The 15,069-nt window shown below is 39.5% G+C and overlaps 1 protein-coding gene across 1 annotated transcript in view; it reads left to right on the top strand.

The window, feature by feature from the left end:
* The first annotated feature begins 2,231 nt into the window (after nt 1-2,231).
* The window catches only part of PIK3R3 (phosphoinositide-3-kinase regulatory subunit 3), a 70,591-nt gene continuing 57,753 nt past the window's right edge, over nt 2,232-15,069 (top strand). Inside the window, exons 1-2 of the mRNA XM_019749356.2 lie at nt 2,232-2,250; nt 3,072-3,181. Coding sequence (XP_019604915.1) covers nt 3,076-3,181 — 106 coding nt within the window. The 5' untranslated portion in view covers nt 2,232-2,250; nt 3,072-3,075. The remainder of the gene's footprint in view (nt 2,251-3,071; nt 3,182-15,069) is intronic.

Here is a 15,069-nt window from a genome sequence, read left to right as displayed (position 1 = left end):
ATGCATCATTGCCTCTCGCATCACTGTTATTCTTTGGAGGTCTCCTATGCAAATGTTTATTTGTTGGAAAGTTGGGTTAATACAATTTTAGCTGGTAGGTTTGTATCACAGCTTTATTCCATGCGTCAGTCTTGAGCACTAGATTATATGCTGTGCTTCTTCTTCACTATATCTCCTAAAGTGTTAGCTGTGGGAAAGGCCTGGGTGATTGCTCTGTGTATTAGACATTGAAACTCCACCACTAAATGATGAAAAGTGGCCCAGGCAAAAGCTGCTGTGGAAATCTGAAAGTCATTATCTTTTCCACACTTCCTCTCTTCACCTTCATTTTGTTTGGGAATGCACAGGGACACCCGTGAACAAAAATAAACCAACTTGCCCTTGACTGATTGTTCTGCCTTTTGAGTTATCAAATGTGAGCACTTCTGGCTCCCAGATATAGTGAAGTAGAGAGACTGCTGGGAAGCCAGCCACAAATTAGAGTTGACTTTCCAGCATCTTTTACCTAGAGGAATGGTTCAGGACATTTAAATTAACAACGTGCCCTGCCCCAAAATTGATCTGGCTTCTGAATCACATTTGGATTTCAGAAATGTAAGAAAGCAAGCATGTAAGACTCCTGATGTGTTTTGTCAGCTCAAGCTTGTCCATTTGTTCTTAGTGGCTCTTTTTAATCCATGACTCTACACCCTGTCCAAACACATTTGAGCATCTGCTCCCAGGAACTATTTCAACTTACAGCACCTGTAAGGAAGGAAGAACCACTTTAGGAGGCAGAGGCTGAAACATGGCAACTATTCCACAGGCCCGAATCAATACAGCAGATCCACTCAGTGTAGGAGGTTTTGCTAGGGCTTAAATCAGGTTGTCAACCCAAACACAATGGGCTTTGTTGTTCCTGTGTAAAGAGGAAATGGAGCAGTTTTTGGCCTTCCCAGACTGTATTGTAGGGTCTGCAAAATGACAATTCCAGGCACAACTTTCACACACAAATCTGCTTTTGGCTGTTCAGTGTTCCCCAGCAAGCTAATTAGCTGTTTCTGAAATACATGGAAACATTCAGCATTTTCATACTGAAGCCTATCCTAGTTTTAAACTTGCGGGAGAGACTGGGTGTATGTAGAAGAGGGTCTGTCAGGGAAACAGAACCTTTTTGGCTAGGGAATTCCAACCCCTGCGACTTATCTCCGAAATCACACACGCACTGTAATTGCAAGCCATTTTTTTCTGCCTTGACCACGCTAGCTGAGGGGCCTTCTGTGGCGTCCCACTATTTCAGGTGGGGAGTTAGCTGTGGGTTCAAAAGTCCTTGGGTGGGAAACGCAGAGGAACTGTGAAATGCCTCCTTAAGAAATGACTAACTGCTGGGGGGGAGGGGGAAGCCAGGGCTGGGCTCAACTAACCGCCGGGACGTTGCAGGGGGCCACATCGCTCACTGATCGGTAACAATTCTGCAAGTGGGTTTGGGGACCTTTACTTTGACAACTTCTCATTGGGGGTGGGGGTGAGGAAGGTTGTCCCAGCGCGGTGAAGGGGTCTGTGGGGAGGGACTCAGCCCCGAGACCTAAGGACCACAAGAACAAACGTCCTGCCAAGAGACAGCATGCGCCCCTCTCCGTCCGCTCCCCTCCTCTGCGGCCAGTCTCCGGGCAGAGGTGTCTCGCGTTAGCCTGTCCTCCCCCTCTCTTAACTCCTGCGGGCGGACCGAGCCTTAGCGGGAGCCCCGCCTGTCTCCCGGCAGCCTGAGTCCCCGAGCGCTTGCCCAGCCTGTTAGTAATCGCCGTTTGCGCTTTCTTTCTTTCTTTTTTTTTCCTCTTTTCTTCCCCCCCTTCTGCCTTTGTCCCGCTTAGTAACTGGGTTCGGACCAATCGTCGCCTCACCGGCCGGCGCCGGCTGGTTTCTGATTGGCTCGCTTGGGGCGCGCAGCCGTCTCCCGCTCCTTCGTTGAAGCAAGGCAGACAAAAGACGCAGACTCGGGGCTCGGGCAACCAGGATCAGCCAATCACCATCCATCTTACCCTCTCTTCCCCCTCCCTCCCTCTCCCCCTTCCTTCCCCGCCCCGCTCGCGTGCTCCGGGTACTGACTCCTGGCGTGCGGCCAGCGCCCGGACCGTACCATTCTGATTGAGGCTGGGGGGAGAGAAGATGGACATTTTAGGAGCCGAGGTCTAGAGCTCGGTGGGGAGAGTTGAAAGCTGAGATGGAGGACACTTTTCTGAACACTTTCTCAGGCACTTGACATGATCTCTAGTACATTAAGGCGGTATAGAGTGGAAGGGGCAGTGGTGATGCTGGCTGTTCCCCCTGCCTGGCGCAGTTGGGTAGAGCCTCAGCGGGGGAGCTTGGGGGCGGGGGAGGGTGTCCCCCTCGGCGCCGTTAAAATGAAACTCCAGTGGATAGAGTCAGGGCAGAGCGTGAGGGGAGCCGGTACTGGCGGGGTTCCTTACAGCCCGGCGGGAGCGCCGAGCCAAACAACGCTAACTGGACTCTCCAACGGGTCCCAATCCCAAGGCTGCAGCAGCTTTGGTTCCGAGCCTGACCGGAACGGAGTCGGAGTCCAGAACCCTAAGGGGATAGCTCTCTGCAGACGAGTGGGACCCCGAAACTTGAACGCAATACTCCCCCCCCTTTTTTATGCCTTCCTTTGTCACTTTTCCACCTTACTCCCAGCGCGTTCATTTTTTCCCCTTCATTCTTCCTAAGGATACAAAAGTGGCGAAAGATTTGGAGGTGCTGGGAGCTCTTCTCTTTGGAGAGCGACCGTGTAGAAGGGATTTTTGGGAAGCCTCTTTTTAACACCTTTGCCCTCCGCCCTGCAAGCCTCTCTTTACTTTTTTGAGGAGCAAAGCCCATAGATTGAAAGTTCGGGGGGCATTTTGCTGGGCACTGTAGAAGAGAGACGGGGAGGACCCCGTCCTCGTCCTGGTAGTTGCCTGGACTTGTACCTGCCGTTGGAAACCCCGAAGTACATTTCCGTGTAGGATTTTTACAGATACATATTTTTAGATTTTTAAATATCAGATAAAAATTATATGCTTTCTATATATTTCCTGACGACTTGCCCCTGACAGCGAGATGTACAATACGGTGTGGAGTATGGACCGCGATGACGCAGACTGGAGGGAGGTGATGATGCCCTATTCGACAGAACTGATATTTTATATTGAAATGGATCCTCCAGGTACTTGGGAGAAAAAAAGAATCTTGATGGGTCTGATTTGTTTAACAAGATCTTGGTGATGTTTTCAGGGCAGAATTATTCCTGGGTGCGCTGGGTTTGGGATTAGGGGCAGATTTGCAGTTAGAGCTGCAGTAAACTGCTTCTGGTTTACACGTTTAAAGTTTGCAGTTAGGACCCTGATCCTATTGTCCTTTGAGGGTGGGGGTGGGGGCCGGAGTGGGGGTGGGAGGAGAGACCCGTTTCTTTTACTTCTTTGCATTGGCATTTCGTTCAGTTTTTTGTCGTGCCCCTCCCCCTTTTTTCTTTTTCAATTAAAGATTCTTCTACCTGCAAAGGATGCTTTATATTCCAGTCTTGAAGTCAGTCTTCCCCTTTGGGGGAATTTTCTAAAGCTTGTCATTTCATACGTTTGTCTCTTTTGGTTCGTTGTGTTTTACCTTCGTTAACTTCTGAAACTGGCTTGCCAGTGTGATTATTCATTTTAAGACCCTCCCCCCCTTTATTTTACAGAAACCGAATGCCGGTTAGTGATTTTCAGGAATTGGGCGTTTTTATTCAGTCATGGCCTTAGTCTGAGGTTTTTCATCTCAGAATATAGTCGCTCAGAGAGATATACGTGCAATATTTTATTGCTCTTTAGTTTGTGGTGATGTAATTTATGGGACAGGGTTTAATATAACTTCAAGTCTTACCGTAAAAAAAGGAGGAACCTTTCTTTTTTGTGTGTGAATATATGTGATATGTACATATATGTGATAAAGGTTCAAATACACATAATGTAAAGTATACATACACTGGATTTCTACTTTAGAGCTTTGTCTGAGACCCTTACAGACATTTTGTGTATCTGGTAGGAAAGGAAAAGGAAGGAAAATGGAAAAGTTGGGAAAATATTTTTTTCTTTAAAGTCTACCCCATTTTATAATTATTAGTTGTCAGATTTTCAAACCCTGTTTGCAATTATGGACAGTGCTTTATGTAATGATTTTGAATAAGTAGAGGGCCTTTGTGACTCCTTATTTCTGTTGAGCATTAATTTGTTATGTCTTTTAAAAATGTGTTATAGCTAAAATGTGTTAAGCCTACAGAATAAATTGTATGTCATTGGGGAATCTCAATTATTATATAAGACTATGTATTTTTGGAAACATTTGAAAGGATTTGAGCCCATGCAAGTGTAATGAAGTATAACTGTCTTCTAAATGTATGTAAAAATGTGTTCCTGTGCCCTTTTGAACTGTGAATTATTCTCTTTGTTTTTTCTCAGTTACTCATAGTGTTAAATGATGCTATATTAAAAACTAATACTTATATTGAATCAACCTTTTTCGCTCTTTTAATGATCACTTAGAATTTTTTCTTTTCCCTTCATTTTGGAGGCTTTGTTATTTGCTTTTATAATTGTGACTTCAATCCAGATGCAGCTTTTCAGTGTTCTGCAAAGTTTGTAAGATTTGCCATCCATCTATTGTGTGTATTTCCTCCTTTGTTTCCCCCTAATGGTATAGCATCATTTCTATTAGATGTATTTGTCATTCATATGAATGGAAATTTAATACATCATTGGTTCCTTTCCTGTAAAAAGTAAGGTTAATAATTCTAATAATTCTAGATTTCTGTTATTATAAGAATTATATATTCAAACTGCCTTAGAATCATACCGTATATCATGTAGTATCTTGCCTTGCAGGCATACAAAGGGAATTTGTTGGGCGGAGAGGTGAGTGGGGAGGAGGGGAGAACCTGAAGAAGGAACTAATGTTTGAAAAATATGGGCCTAGTAGAAGAATATTGGCCAAGTTGAGCTGAGTTGTCCAAAAATGATTTTAAGAAAAGTTGACTATTATAATTATATAGTGATGTGGGTCTTATAGGGTTGTATAGAAAATTCTAATCCAAACTTTGTATATTACATGGAAATAAACTTTTGAGTTTAAAATATTCATTCTTGAATGAAATTTTACATACTGAAATTCTAGTCAATATATTGAAAATATGCACATGGTGTTCTTTATTACCTATTTTGTAGCCATAATGTAGAATACTGTTAGTTATTCCTAACAGTTTATAAAAAAGGAAGCACACTTGAATATGCTGAAATATTGCCTATGAAATGAGTGGTTTTTAATGGAAATAGTGTGAACACCAACCTTGTTTTCTGTAGTAAATTAAGTTTTTGAAATGTTTAAGCTGAGTAAATTATTAGTGAAGAGGTTGCAGCGTGTCCCGTATCTGTCTTTTTCTTAGCTCCTAACCCAGATTAAGCTTACTATTTTCTGCCTGGACTGGTATGGTAGCGCATTAACTGCTCTCCCTATTTCTACTCTGTCCAATCTGCATTGTTATTAAAGTGTCATCTGATGATTTACCTTCCAAGGGTAAATCTTCCAATGACTTTAAAAACCTTCCAATGGCTTCCCTTTGCCTACTAAAAAAAGCCTCAGCTTGCTTACCCTGTCATATTAAGTCCCTCAATTTTTGCTTCCAACCTAATTTTCCAGTCTGTTCTGCTGGAGTCCATCACAAGTTCTATGGAAGCTATTTTGTACTTGCTGTTCCTTGAATGTATGCTTTTTCCTCTTGCTGGGGTGCCTTTCAATCCCAGTAGTTACTTGTTGAAATCTTATATATGTCGAGGACCCAGGTTAGAGGCCTTCTTTACCAGAGTATATGTTCTCTGATTCCTTCTGTTAGAAGACATCCTTTCTTCCTTTTCCCTCCTTCTTCTAACACTTCTCAGATAGAACTTCCGTTCTGTCTAGCGTAGCTTCTGCATTTATTTATGTGTATTTCCCCCTATGGAATTGTCTTTCCACCAGATTATGAGCTTTTTAGCTTGCTCAGGGTCTTGCAAGTAGTAGACAATTTCATAAATATGTGTTGAATTAATAAATACCTAAGGAGCACCGTTTCTTTCTAGCCTTTAAGTGGTTTTCTACTTACGGCCCTTGGTCACCTCATAACTTGGCTATGGCAGTAGCTTAGGGCTAAATAACTTTTGAATTAGACAATAGTTGACTTAGTGTCCTTAACTGTAATATTAATATTACAGTTTTTAAAATATGGTCTTCATCTTAATTTTAGACTGAGCCATAAATGCAAAATTGTTACTGCTTCCAGCTGCCTCCAAAGCTATTTTTCTTGTTTTCTGTTAATCCTTATGTGTGTATGTGTTTTTCCCTGTTAAAAAGCTATTTTTCAAAGGTGTTTCCTTCCAGCCTTTTCAAAAACTATTGTTGCCATGTATCCTGAAGGTTTCTAATAACTTCATGGATTGCTATACCTGCTATAATTTATTGACAATGTAAGGGTTGGATCCAAATGGAAGACTGATGTCTTAATTTTTATGTATTTGCCAGGAGCAATAGAAATACTGAACTATTCAGATGAAACAAAACTTTTTATTTTGGAAATGTTAAGATTGTGGTGCAGAGAATTGCTGATAAGCATCTTGGTTAGTCCTGTTATGATTTGGGAATCGGGATTGTTCTAGAACAGAACAGTTGCTGGATAGGCCTCTCAAAGAGCCCTGCCTTTGGTATAGGAGCTATTGGAGGATTACCAATACACGCCTGATCATAAATTCATGCCCAAAGCTTATACATAGTGATCTATTAGCTCGCACTTTATTTTTGACATTGTTTTTATTGTGGGAAGATATAATAAATTACTTCTTTTTAAAATTTGTGGATACAATTCTTTTTAAAAAGTCTATAGACTTTTTTTGTCCTTATCAAGACAAATTTCTGAAATTACCTTTAGGGCAACAATATCTCTTCAGTAGTAATTAGAAAATGTTTTAATTGTTTGGCAAAACATAAATATTGGGGAGGTCTAGAAAGTGGTTTTCGATTTTTTTTGGTCTCAGTACCCCTTTTATACTCTTAAAAATGATTGAGGATCCTAAAGACCTTCTGTTTAAGTGAATTATATCTACTGATATTTACTGGATTAGAATAAAACTGCGGAATTTAAAAAATATTTAATTCACTTAAAAATAATAAAGCATTAAATGTGTATATAGCATTTTTAATGAAAAAAAGATATTTTCCACCCTCCCCAAAAAAACAAAACAAAACAAAAACAAAAAATGAGAAGAGGGGCATTGTTTTATGTTTTTGCAAATAACTTTAATACCTGGCTTTTTAATCTTTAATGTCTGTCTTAATAGAAGACATTGAAATTTCCATGTCTTCTCCTGCATTCAGTCTATTAAAATATCACAGGTCATAGCCTCTGAAAAACTCTATTGTACAGTTGTGAGAGAAAGAGAAATAATGTTGCAGTAATACTATGAAAATACATTTGATCTCTTGGACCCTCTGAAAGGGTCTTGGGGTCCAGGGAGGGTCTTTGAGCTACACTTTGAGATCTAGTAGTCTAGAAATTACCTGACTACACAGTTTGATGGCCAACCTAATAAAGTATCTTCTGACTTGTTTGAAGTCATATGAAAAGATTGTTTCAGGAAACTTACTTGCTTACTCTGGCATACTTGGTATTTTCATCCTGGTAAAATTTCAGTTAAGTAACATTCTGGTGGAGAACTGGCATACTGGCCCTGTGGTTGGGAAAATATCTGCTGAAAAACACACTGAAGAAATAGGTTACCTGCCGCTGTGTGGTCCTTTCTATTAGCAGTTTGGGCATTCTATGTCTATGTTTGAATTATTCTTTATAACTGAACATTTGATGGGTTCCTCTTATATCAATGCTTCTGTGTGTGGTAAGAGATTGCTTTCTAAGCTAGGTGTCAGTTTTAAATGATATTATAGTATGGGACAATGTTAATATAATCAAATGATACAAAAGTCATGCGAATTTTTTCACATCTTATTGAAAAAGATTAGGCATTGCTTTCATTTAATATATTATCGTTTATAGTTATCAACTGTTTCATTAGCAGTATGGTGATTCTCCCTTGCATAGTGCCTTTTAAATTTATTCTTATCATTGTTTTCATGTTGAATCCTTTATGTTTTTCGTAGAATGTAGAAAAGATTAGACATGTTTTGGTCACCATATTTAACAAGGTAGGTAGAAAAATAGTTACAAATATGTCTATGTGACATGGTATAATTTTTATTGATATTAAATGGGGATACAGACTGAGTATAATAGAAAGAACACAGGCTTTGGAAACATGATAGGGATTTCAAACCTGGCTTTGCTTCTTACCCTGCCAAAAGTTATATGGCTAGTATTTAACCTCTCTGAATATCTATTTTTTTCTTTTGTAAAATTGAATACTTACCTTGCAGAGTTGCTTTGGGGATTAGATTTACTATAACTAGCACAGTGTTTGGCATATGGTATGTACCCAAATCATTGTACCTTGTATCTTAAAGCATATTTGATGACATGTAATTATTCCAAGTCTGCCTTTTTGGATACTCTTGCAGTCAAAACCTTTTGCGCTATCTTGCCCCATTCTTTTCTTCATCCCTAACATTTAAACTGGGGCCATTTTGCTTTTGGAAGAGTTCTCTAGGGTCTTTTCTAGTTATAACATCTCATGAATCTATGGAAATGTCACTCCAAGTCATCCTTTTATTATAGTTTTATTGTCCTTGTCCAGTTCCTAAGCATCTCATATTTGAAATGATTTGTAATGAAGGTAATAGTTGCTACATTTGCTGAATAATTATAGACCAAGCACTTTGTTAAATGCTTTTATACGAGTGTGATCAAACAATACGGTGAATGTTTAAATAAAAAAAATTATTAAAGTAAAAGGCACATTTGCCATTAATCCCCCTCAAAATACTCCCCCTCACTTCAGACACATTTATCCCATCGTTCCTGCCACTATCTGAAGCAGTTCTCGAAGTCCTCTTTTGTGAGTGTCTTTAGTTGCTCTGTCATGGCTGCCTAGATGTCCTGAATCATTTTGACTTTGGGGAAGAGCCAGAAGTCACACGGTGGGAGATCCGTTGAATAAAGTGGATGGGGACACAATGTAATGTTTTTATTTGACAGAAATTGCCCTATACCAGAAGTGATATGTGACATGGAGCATTGTCATGACGGAGGATGATATACGGCACACTTTAAAGCACACCTTCTCTCAACCATAGCTCATACCTGACTGATTGCACCGAACAAGTTGAAACATGTCACACACTGTCACTAAGGTTTGGCGTGCTGCTTCCTGTATTGAAGATCCCTGCTTTTCCGTTGGAGGGCAGGCGGCAGTAGCATTCACTGTATTTGTTGATCACTACAGAAAAACATTGCTTCTGGTACAGCAATTTCTGTACACTCAGTATGGTATAATTCATGTTGAACTTTTAATATGCATTTGTAGAATTAACCACAAACTTAGTTTCTGAGATTAGCTCTGGGATATGTTTCATAAGTACAAAGGGTGCCCAAAAAATGTGTACACATTTTAAGAAAGGAAAAAACTGTATTAATTGTAATACTCAATATGTACCGATAACAAAAGATGAATACAAGTCACGTTTGACTTCTGCAATTACGAGAGGTGCTCAAAGTGGTTACCATCAGCGACCAGACACTTCTGATTAATGGCGAACTATTGCTTGAGCATAGGTAGCATCTCTTAAAATGTGTATACATTTTTTTGGCATCCCGGATATTTAGTTAGTACGCTTTTAGCTGCAAGCAGCAGAACCTAATTCAAAATGGCTTAAGAGGGCCGGCCAGTTAGCTCAGTTGGTCAGAGCATGATGCTTGTAACACCAGGGTTGCTGGCTCGATCCCCTCATGGGCCACTGTGAGCTGTGTCCTCCACAACTAGATTGAAACAACTTCTTGGAGCTGATGGGTCCTGGAAAAACACACTTAAAATAAATACAAGTTAAAAAACAAAACAAAACTTAAATGGCTTAAGAAATAAGAAATTTTATCTTATTATATAATAGGCTTCAGACTTGGTTGCTTACAGCAGTTCAACAGTGTCAGTAAAAACCAGTATTCTTTCAATTGCTCAGTTCTGCTCTCCTTGGGCTAGTAGGCTGCTTCATCCTCAGGCTAGTAGCAAAATGGTTATAGGGATTCCAGGCATCATCCATAAACACAATTTCTAAAAGAAGAAAGATGTTTTTTCCTGTGCTTCTATTTTCCGAGAGAGGAAACTTTCTCCAAAAACCGCCAGCAGACTTCTTTCACATCTTTTTGGCCAGAATTGGGTCATATTGTCTTTCTCGAACGAATATTTAGTGATTACCCTTGAACTAACCATGTCCGTGCCTGATTCTGGAGTGGTGTTGACTTCCTTGAGGCATTGGATTGGGGAGGGATTCTGTTAGGAAGGAAGAGGAGGTGATAAGTGCTAGGTAGGCAATAAACAGTGGCCACTCTGGAAAGTAATTTGGGGAACGATAGCTCTTTTCAAAATTGTTGTCTTTGTGTTTCTAAATAAAAAGAATTGGCAAGTTAATTTTTTCTTTTTCAAAACTAAAATCTAGTTGTGGGGAACCCATTTTCATTTTCTGAATTGGAATTTACAGGGTCACATATTAGTATAGAAAGTTAAATATACGACAAGCCTTTTCCTGTCTTTCTTGTCAGTTGCTTACTAGAAGAAGAGGATGCTAACTTCTCTGGTTGACAGTTTCCATATTTGAGGTGTGTTGGTGTTAGAATAGAGTATATCAGTATGTGAAGTCAGTGAGCGTGAGAAGGCATTTTGCAAAACTATAAATTCCAAATTCCAAAGTTTAGTAAATTAAGTGGTAAGCTGGGGAATTTGTAGAATGATTTCTGATTTGAATGACGCCTTAAAAATTAGGACACTAAAGTAACCCATAGATCATGTCTTTCAATTAAAATGTACTATGTAACTAAGTATTGACTTTTCCTGTAGTATGTTGGACGTCTAGAGGCAATATGGTGGGGGTAGTTAAGAGAAGGGGCTCTGGAATCAGACTGCCTGGGTTCAGTTTGTGCCTCTGCCACTTCCTAACGTGTCCTTGGGCGATTGACTTAACTTTTCTGTTTTGGTTTTCTCACCTAAAAAATGGGGATAATCTTTCAATAGGATTGTTGTGGGGATTTTGTAAATTAATAACTGTAAACCACTTAACGTAGTGACTGGAACATATTAAGCATTCATAAATTTTTTGTTGTTGTTCATGTATTAATTCATGTCTTTCAATAAATATTTGATTGCCAGACACTGTTCTAGGTATAGCAGTGAACAGAACAGCACAACTCCCTGTATTCATGGAACATACATTTTTAAGGGACGGGAGAAAGCAGACAATAAACTAATTCCTAAGTACATAGTGATGGTGAAAAATGACATGAAGAAAAAGCAGAGGACAAAATAGAGAGTGATGGCTTGGTGGGGGAAGTGCTGGCTATTTTAAATAGGAGGGCAGGGAAGCCCTGACCTAAAGAAGTGAGGGAACAAGCCATGTAGATACATGGGAGGTGTGCGGGCAGGGGCCTGGGCTGGGTAGAGGGAATACCAGATGACTTACTCTGAGGCAGGAAAATTTCTGTCATATATTCAAAGATCATCCAGAAGGACAGTATATGGCTGGAGTGGAATGAGGGGAAAGTGTAAGAAATGAAGACAAGTAATGGTGTGGGTGGTGGGGAATACCATGTAAGAACTTAGGCTTTTAAAACTTGACTGAGATGAGAAGCCATGCAAGTGTACTGAACAGTGATGTATTATGATTCCTGGTTTAAAAAGATCATTCAGGCTGCTGGTGGAGAGTAGGACAAGGTGGACATGGACAAAATGGTTACGAGGCTATTGCAGTAAACAAGCTGAGGGTGCAGCTTGGACAAGGGTGGAAGCTGCGAAGGTGGTGAAAAGTGGTTGGATTCTGAAGATTACTACCACCACCAGTTATATAGCATGTCATTTCAAAACTGACTTAGTCACTTTATTTTCTAATTTCTTAGCTTTAGATTTATCTATATGCTTCAGTAATTAAAAGGTTTAGCTTTTAAAATAATGCCCAAACTATTTTACACATTTTTGATGTGTTTTTCTCTTTTTTGAAGTGTTATGATTTCTGATCTCTGACATCTGGGTGCAAAGCAGCATAATAGGTGGACTTAGTTATTTGACGAAGGCTTACTCGTTCGTTACTTCTACAAACATTACTGTATAAATCTAGACTGTACTATAATTTACTTTCAAAAGTAACTTTGTAAAGGAAATTATTGTAAAATTCTTAGTTTCTATCGTGGGCTATGAAAGAGGAGAAGAAATTAAAAGGAAACTATGACATGTTTCATTTTACTTCATGTGCTAGATTTGTTGGTGTTTTAGAATAATTATACTTATGTGTTTCTGCTTATTAGTGTAATGCTTAAGTTCTTGAGTATAGACATTGCTATGAAATAGGGAAGTGTTGCTCACTGTGTAAGAGCTCTACTGTCAGGTTGCGGCATTTCCAGTTCTAACCCTGTCAACTGCTAGCTTCTGATCTTGGGCAGTTTCCTCATCTGTAGGGCAGAGAGAAGAATATCAACCCCATTGCAGGGTTATTGTGAGAATTATATGAGTTAGTACGTGTAAGAGACTTAGAGCAGGTATCTGTTGTTGTTGTTGTTATTTTCGTTATTAAGTTGGGATGCTTGTGACATATCTCCTGTCTTCTATGCAGAGGAAACACCAGCCTATCAATTAAATTGAAAAGCAATTTAAATCTTTATTCCAGTCTCTCAAAAATGCTAAAGGGTATTATTATATTCATACCACACTGCAATACCATATAAATTCTGATTTTTCCATTTTTGATCAGTGTCTTTGCATGGTTAAATCTAAACTCCCAAACCATCTCATAGCAACTTGTACAGTCTCATTCTTCTTGTTTCTTTCCTTCCCTCCTCAAACTTGCTAGGAGTACCTGTTTCCCTTTAAACTCTCTCCTTTGCCTATTTCATTACTCTGATCTGTGTAATAAGGACCAGGAGTCAAGGGAGTAAAAAAAAAGAAGCTATGACTACTTATACAGTAACACTTTTGATTTTGTCACATTTAGCTGCCATAGAGGGTATAACATGTTTTGGCTTTTAGAAAGAAGCCTGCTTAGTTTTAAAGGACAGTCAGGTGGTTTAGATCTGTTATCTGTTGAAGGACATTAGTTTGGGACTTGGGATTTAGTCTTTCTCCTAGTAGTCATGTACCCTAAGAGCTGCTGTCACATCTGTCTGACTGGTACTGACATCTCCTTTGATTCCTAGGGATCAACCATGGGGATTTAGAGAAGAGTTGCCAGGTAAAATCCATAGAATATGTCTCTTGCAATATTTGGGATATATTAAAAAATTATTCGTTGTTTATCTGATATTTAAACCTGAATGTTCTGAATTTTTATCTGCTAAATATGCCAACCCTAATTTAGAGAGAGGCTAGACAGTACTAGATAGTATTTCCTAGTATTCCTATGGTTTTTAGGGATGGATGTGTAACTTGATGTAGTGGATATCAGGATACTTTCAGTTTCAATAACAAAAAGTCCAACTCAGATTGGTTTAAACAAAGAATTTATAAGTTCATGTAATTCAAAAGTCCAAAGGGCATGGTTTGATTACGACTGTCAGACTTTGGTTCTGTGGTTCTGCGTCTCTCTCAGCTCTCCCCTATATCTGTTTTTTTCCTCAGGCTGGCTCCCCTGAGCAGTGCAAGATGATTGCTTTTGGCTCCTAGGACTACATGTTTTCTCATTTCTGGGGGAGAAAAAGGATGCTTTTTACAAATATAACACAAAAATCCTAAGCTTGACAATAGACTATTCTTGTGTTCCAAAGGATCACTGTCTTAAAATCTGGATTCCTTGAACTATTAATTGTAGCTTTCTCTGTCTAGACCATTGGCTCTTAAACTTGAGTGTTCATCAGAGCCACTTGGAGGATGTGTTAAAGCACAGATTGCTAGGGCCTACTCCCGAGTTTCTCAGTCAGCACATTTGGGGTTGGGTTCTAAGAACTTGTATTTGCAACAAGTTTCCAGATGTTACTGATTTGGCTGGTCTGCAAACCACACTGTGAGAACCATTGCTGTGTCAAATCAGGACCTATTTCTGGAGCTGGGGAAGGGTCAGTCCTGCATAAACTCCTTACCATCATGGGGAAGGAACAAGATAATTACAGTGACCACTAAAAAGAGGACTGCTCTTTTTTTGTTCGTTTGTTTGTTTTTTGCCTATCTACCTTCCCTTCTGTCTTATTTAGGTAACAGTTTCTTGATTTTTCTCTTGGAACCACCACTCCTCCATTTGCAATGTGATTTGGGTAGAATTGATCTAACTCATCCCCTTTAAGGGTGAGCACAAGACCCAGGGCTGGCCAATAAGGTCACTGCATTCGCTTGTTGACAGTGATTAACCAAGGAGTTATGGGACAGTGATCTTTGTAATGTAATCAATGTACATTACTATACATTACTATTTACTGTCCTGCCTAGTGATATTAAGATGGCGTGATCCCTTAAAGAGCTCTGACTGTAATTACGGAATACTCACATGAAAACAAATGCATACAGTGCTTCTCTTTTTAACTCCCGCCCTTTCTCCTGGCTATCATCTAATACAGATTTTCATTATATACTGTTTTACCCACAGCCTTTATAATTCTTACCACATTTATCAGTTGTTTAGTGTCTTTAGTCCTCATTGGATTACATATTCCATCAGGATAAGGACTGAGTCCATAATTAACTGCTGGATTTCCAATGTCTAGCACTGTCTCAGGCAGAGGTGCTCAATAAATATTGGTTGAATGAATGTTTTTAATAATAGAAAAATGTATAAACAGAAGAGGGAATGATTGGTTTACTGGTGGGGTAGAGGAGAGGTAAAACACTGGGTGAATGCACAAAGTTGTTAAAGCAAAGTTGTTAAAGGTGTATTTTGGAAACATTCAGTTTTGTTGAAACATAATGTGTGTGGGGGAAAGTG

The sequence above is a fragment of the Rhinolophus sinicus genome, linkage group LG06, assembly GCF_036562045.2.
Source record: "Rhinolophus sinicus isolate RSC01 linkage group LG06, ASM3656204v1, whole genome shotgun sequence".
Lineage (NCBI taxonomy): Eukaryota > Metazoa > Chordata > Mammalia > Chiroptera > Rhinolophidae > Rhinolophus > Rhinolophus sinicus.
This window is presented reverse-complemented; position numbering and strand designations above follow the sequence as displayed.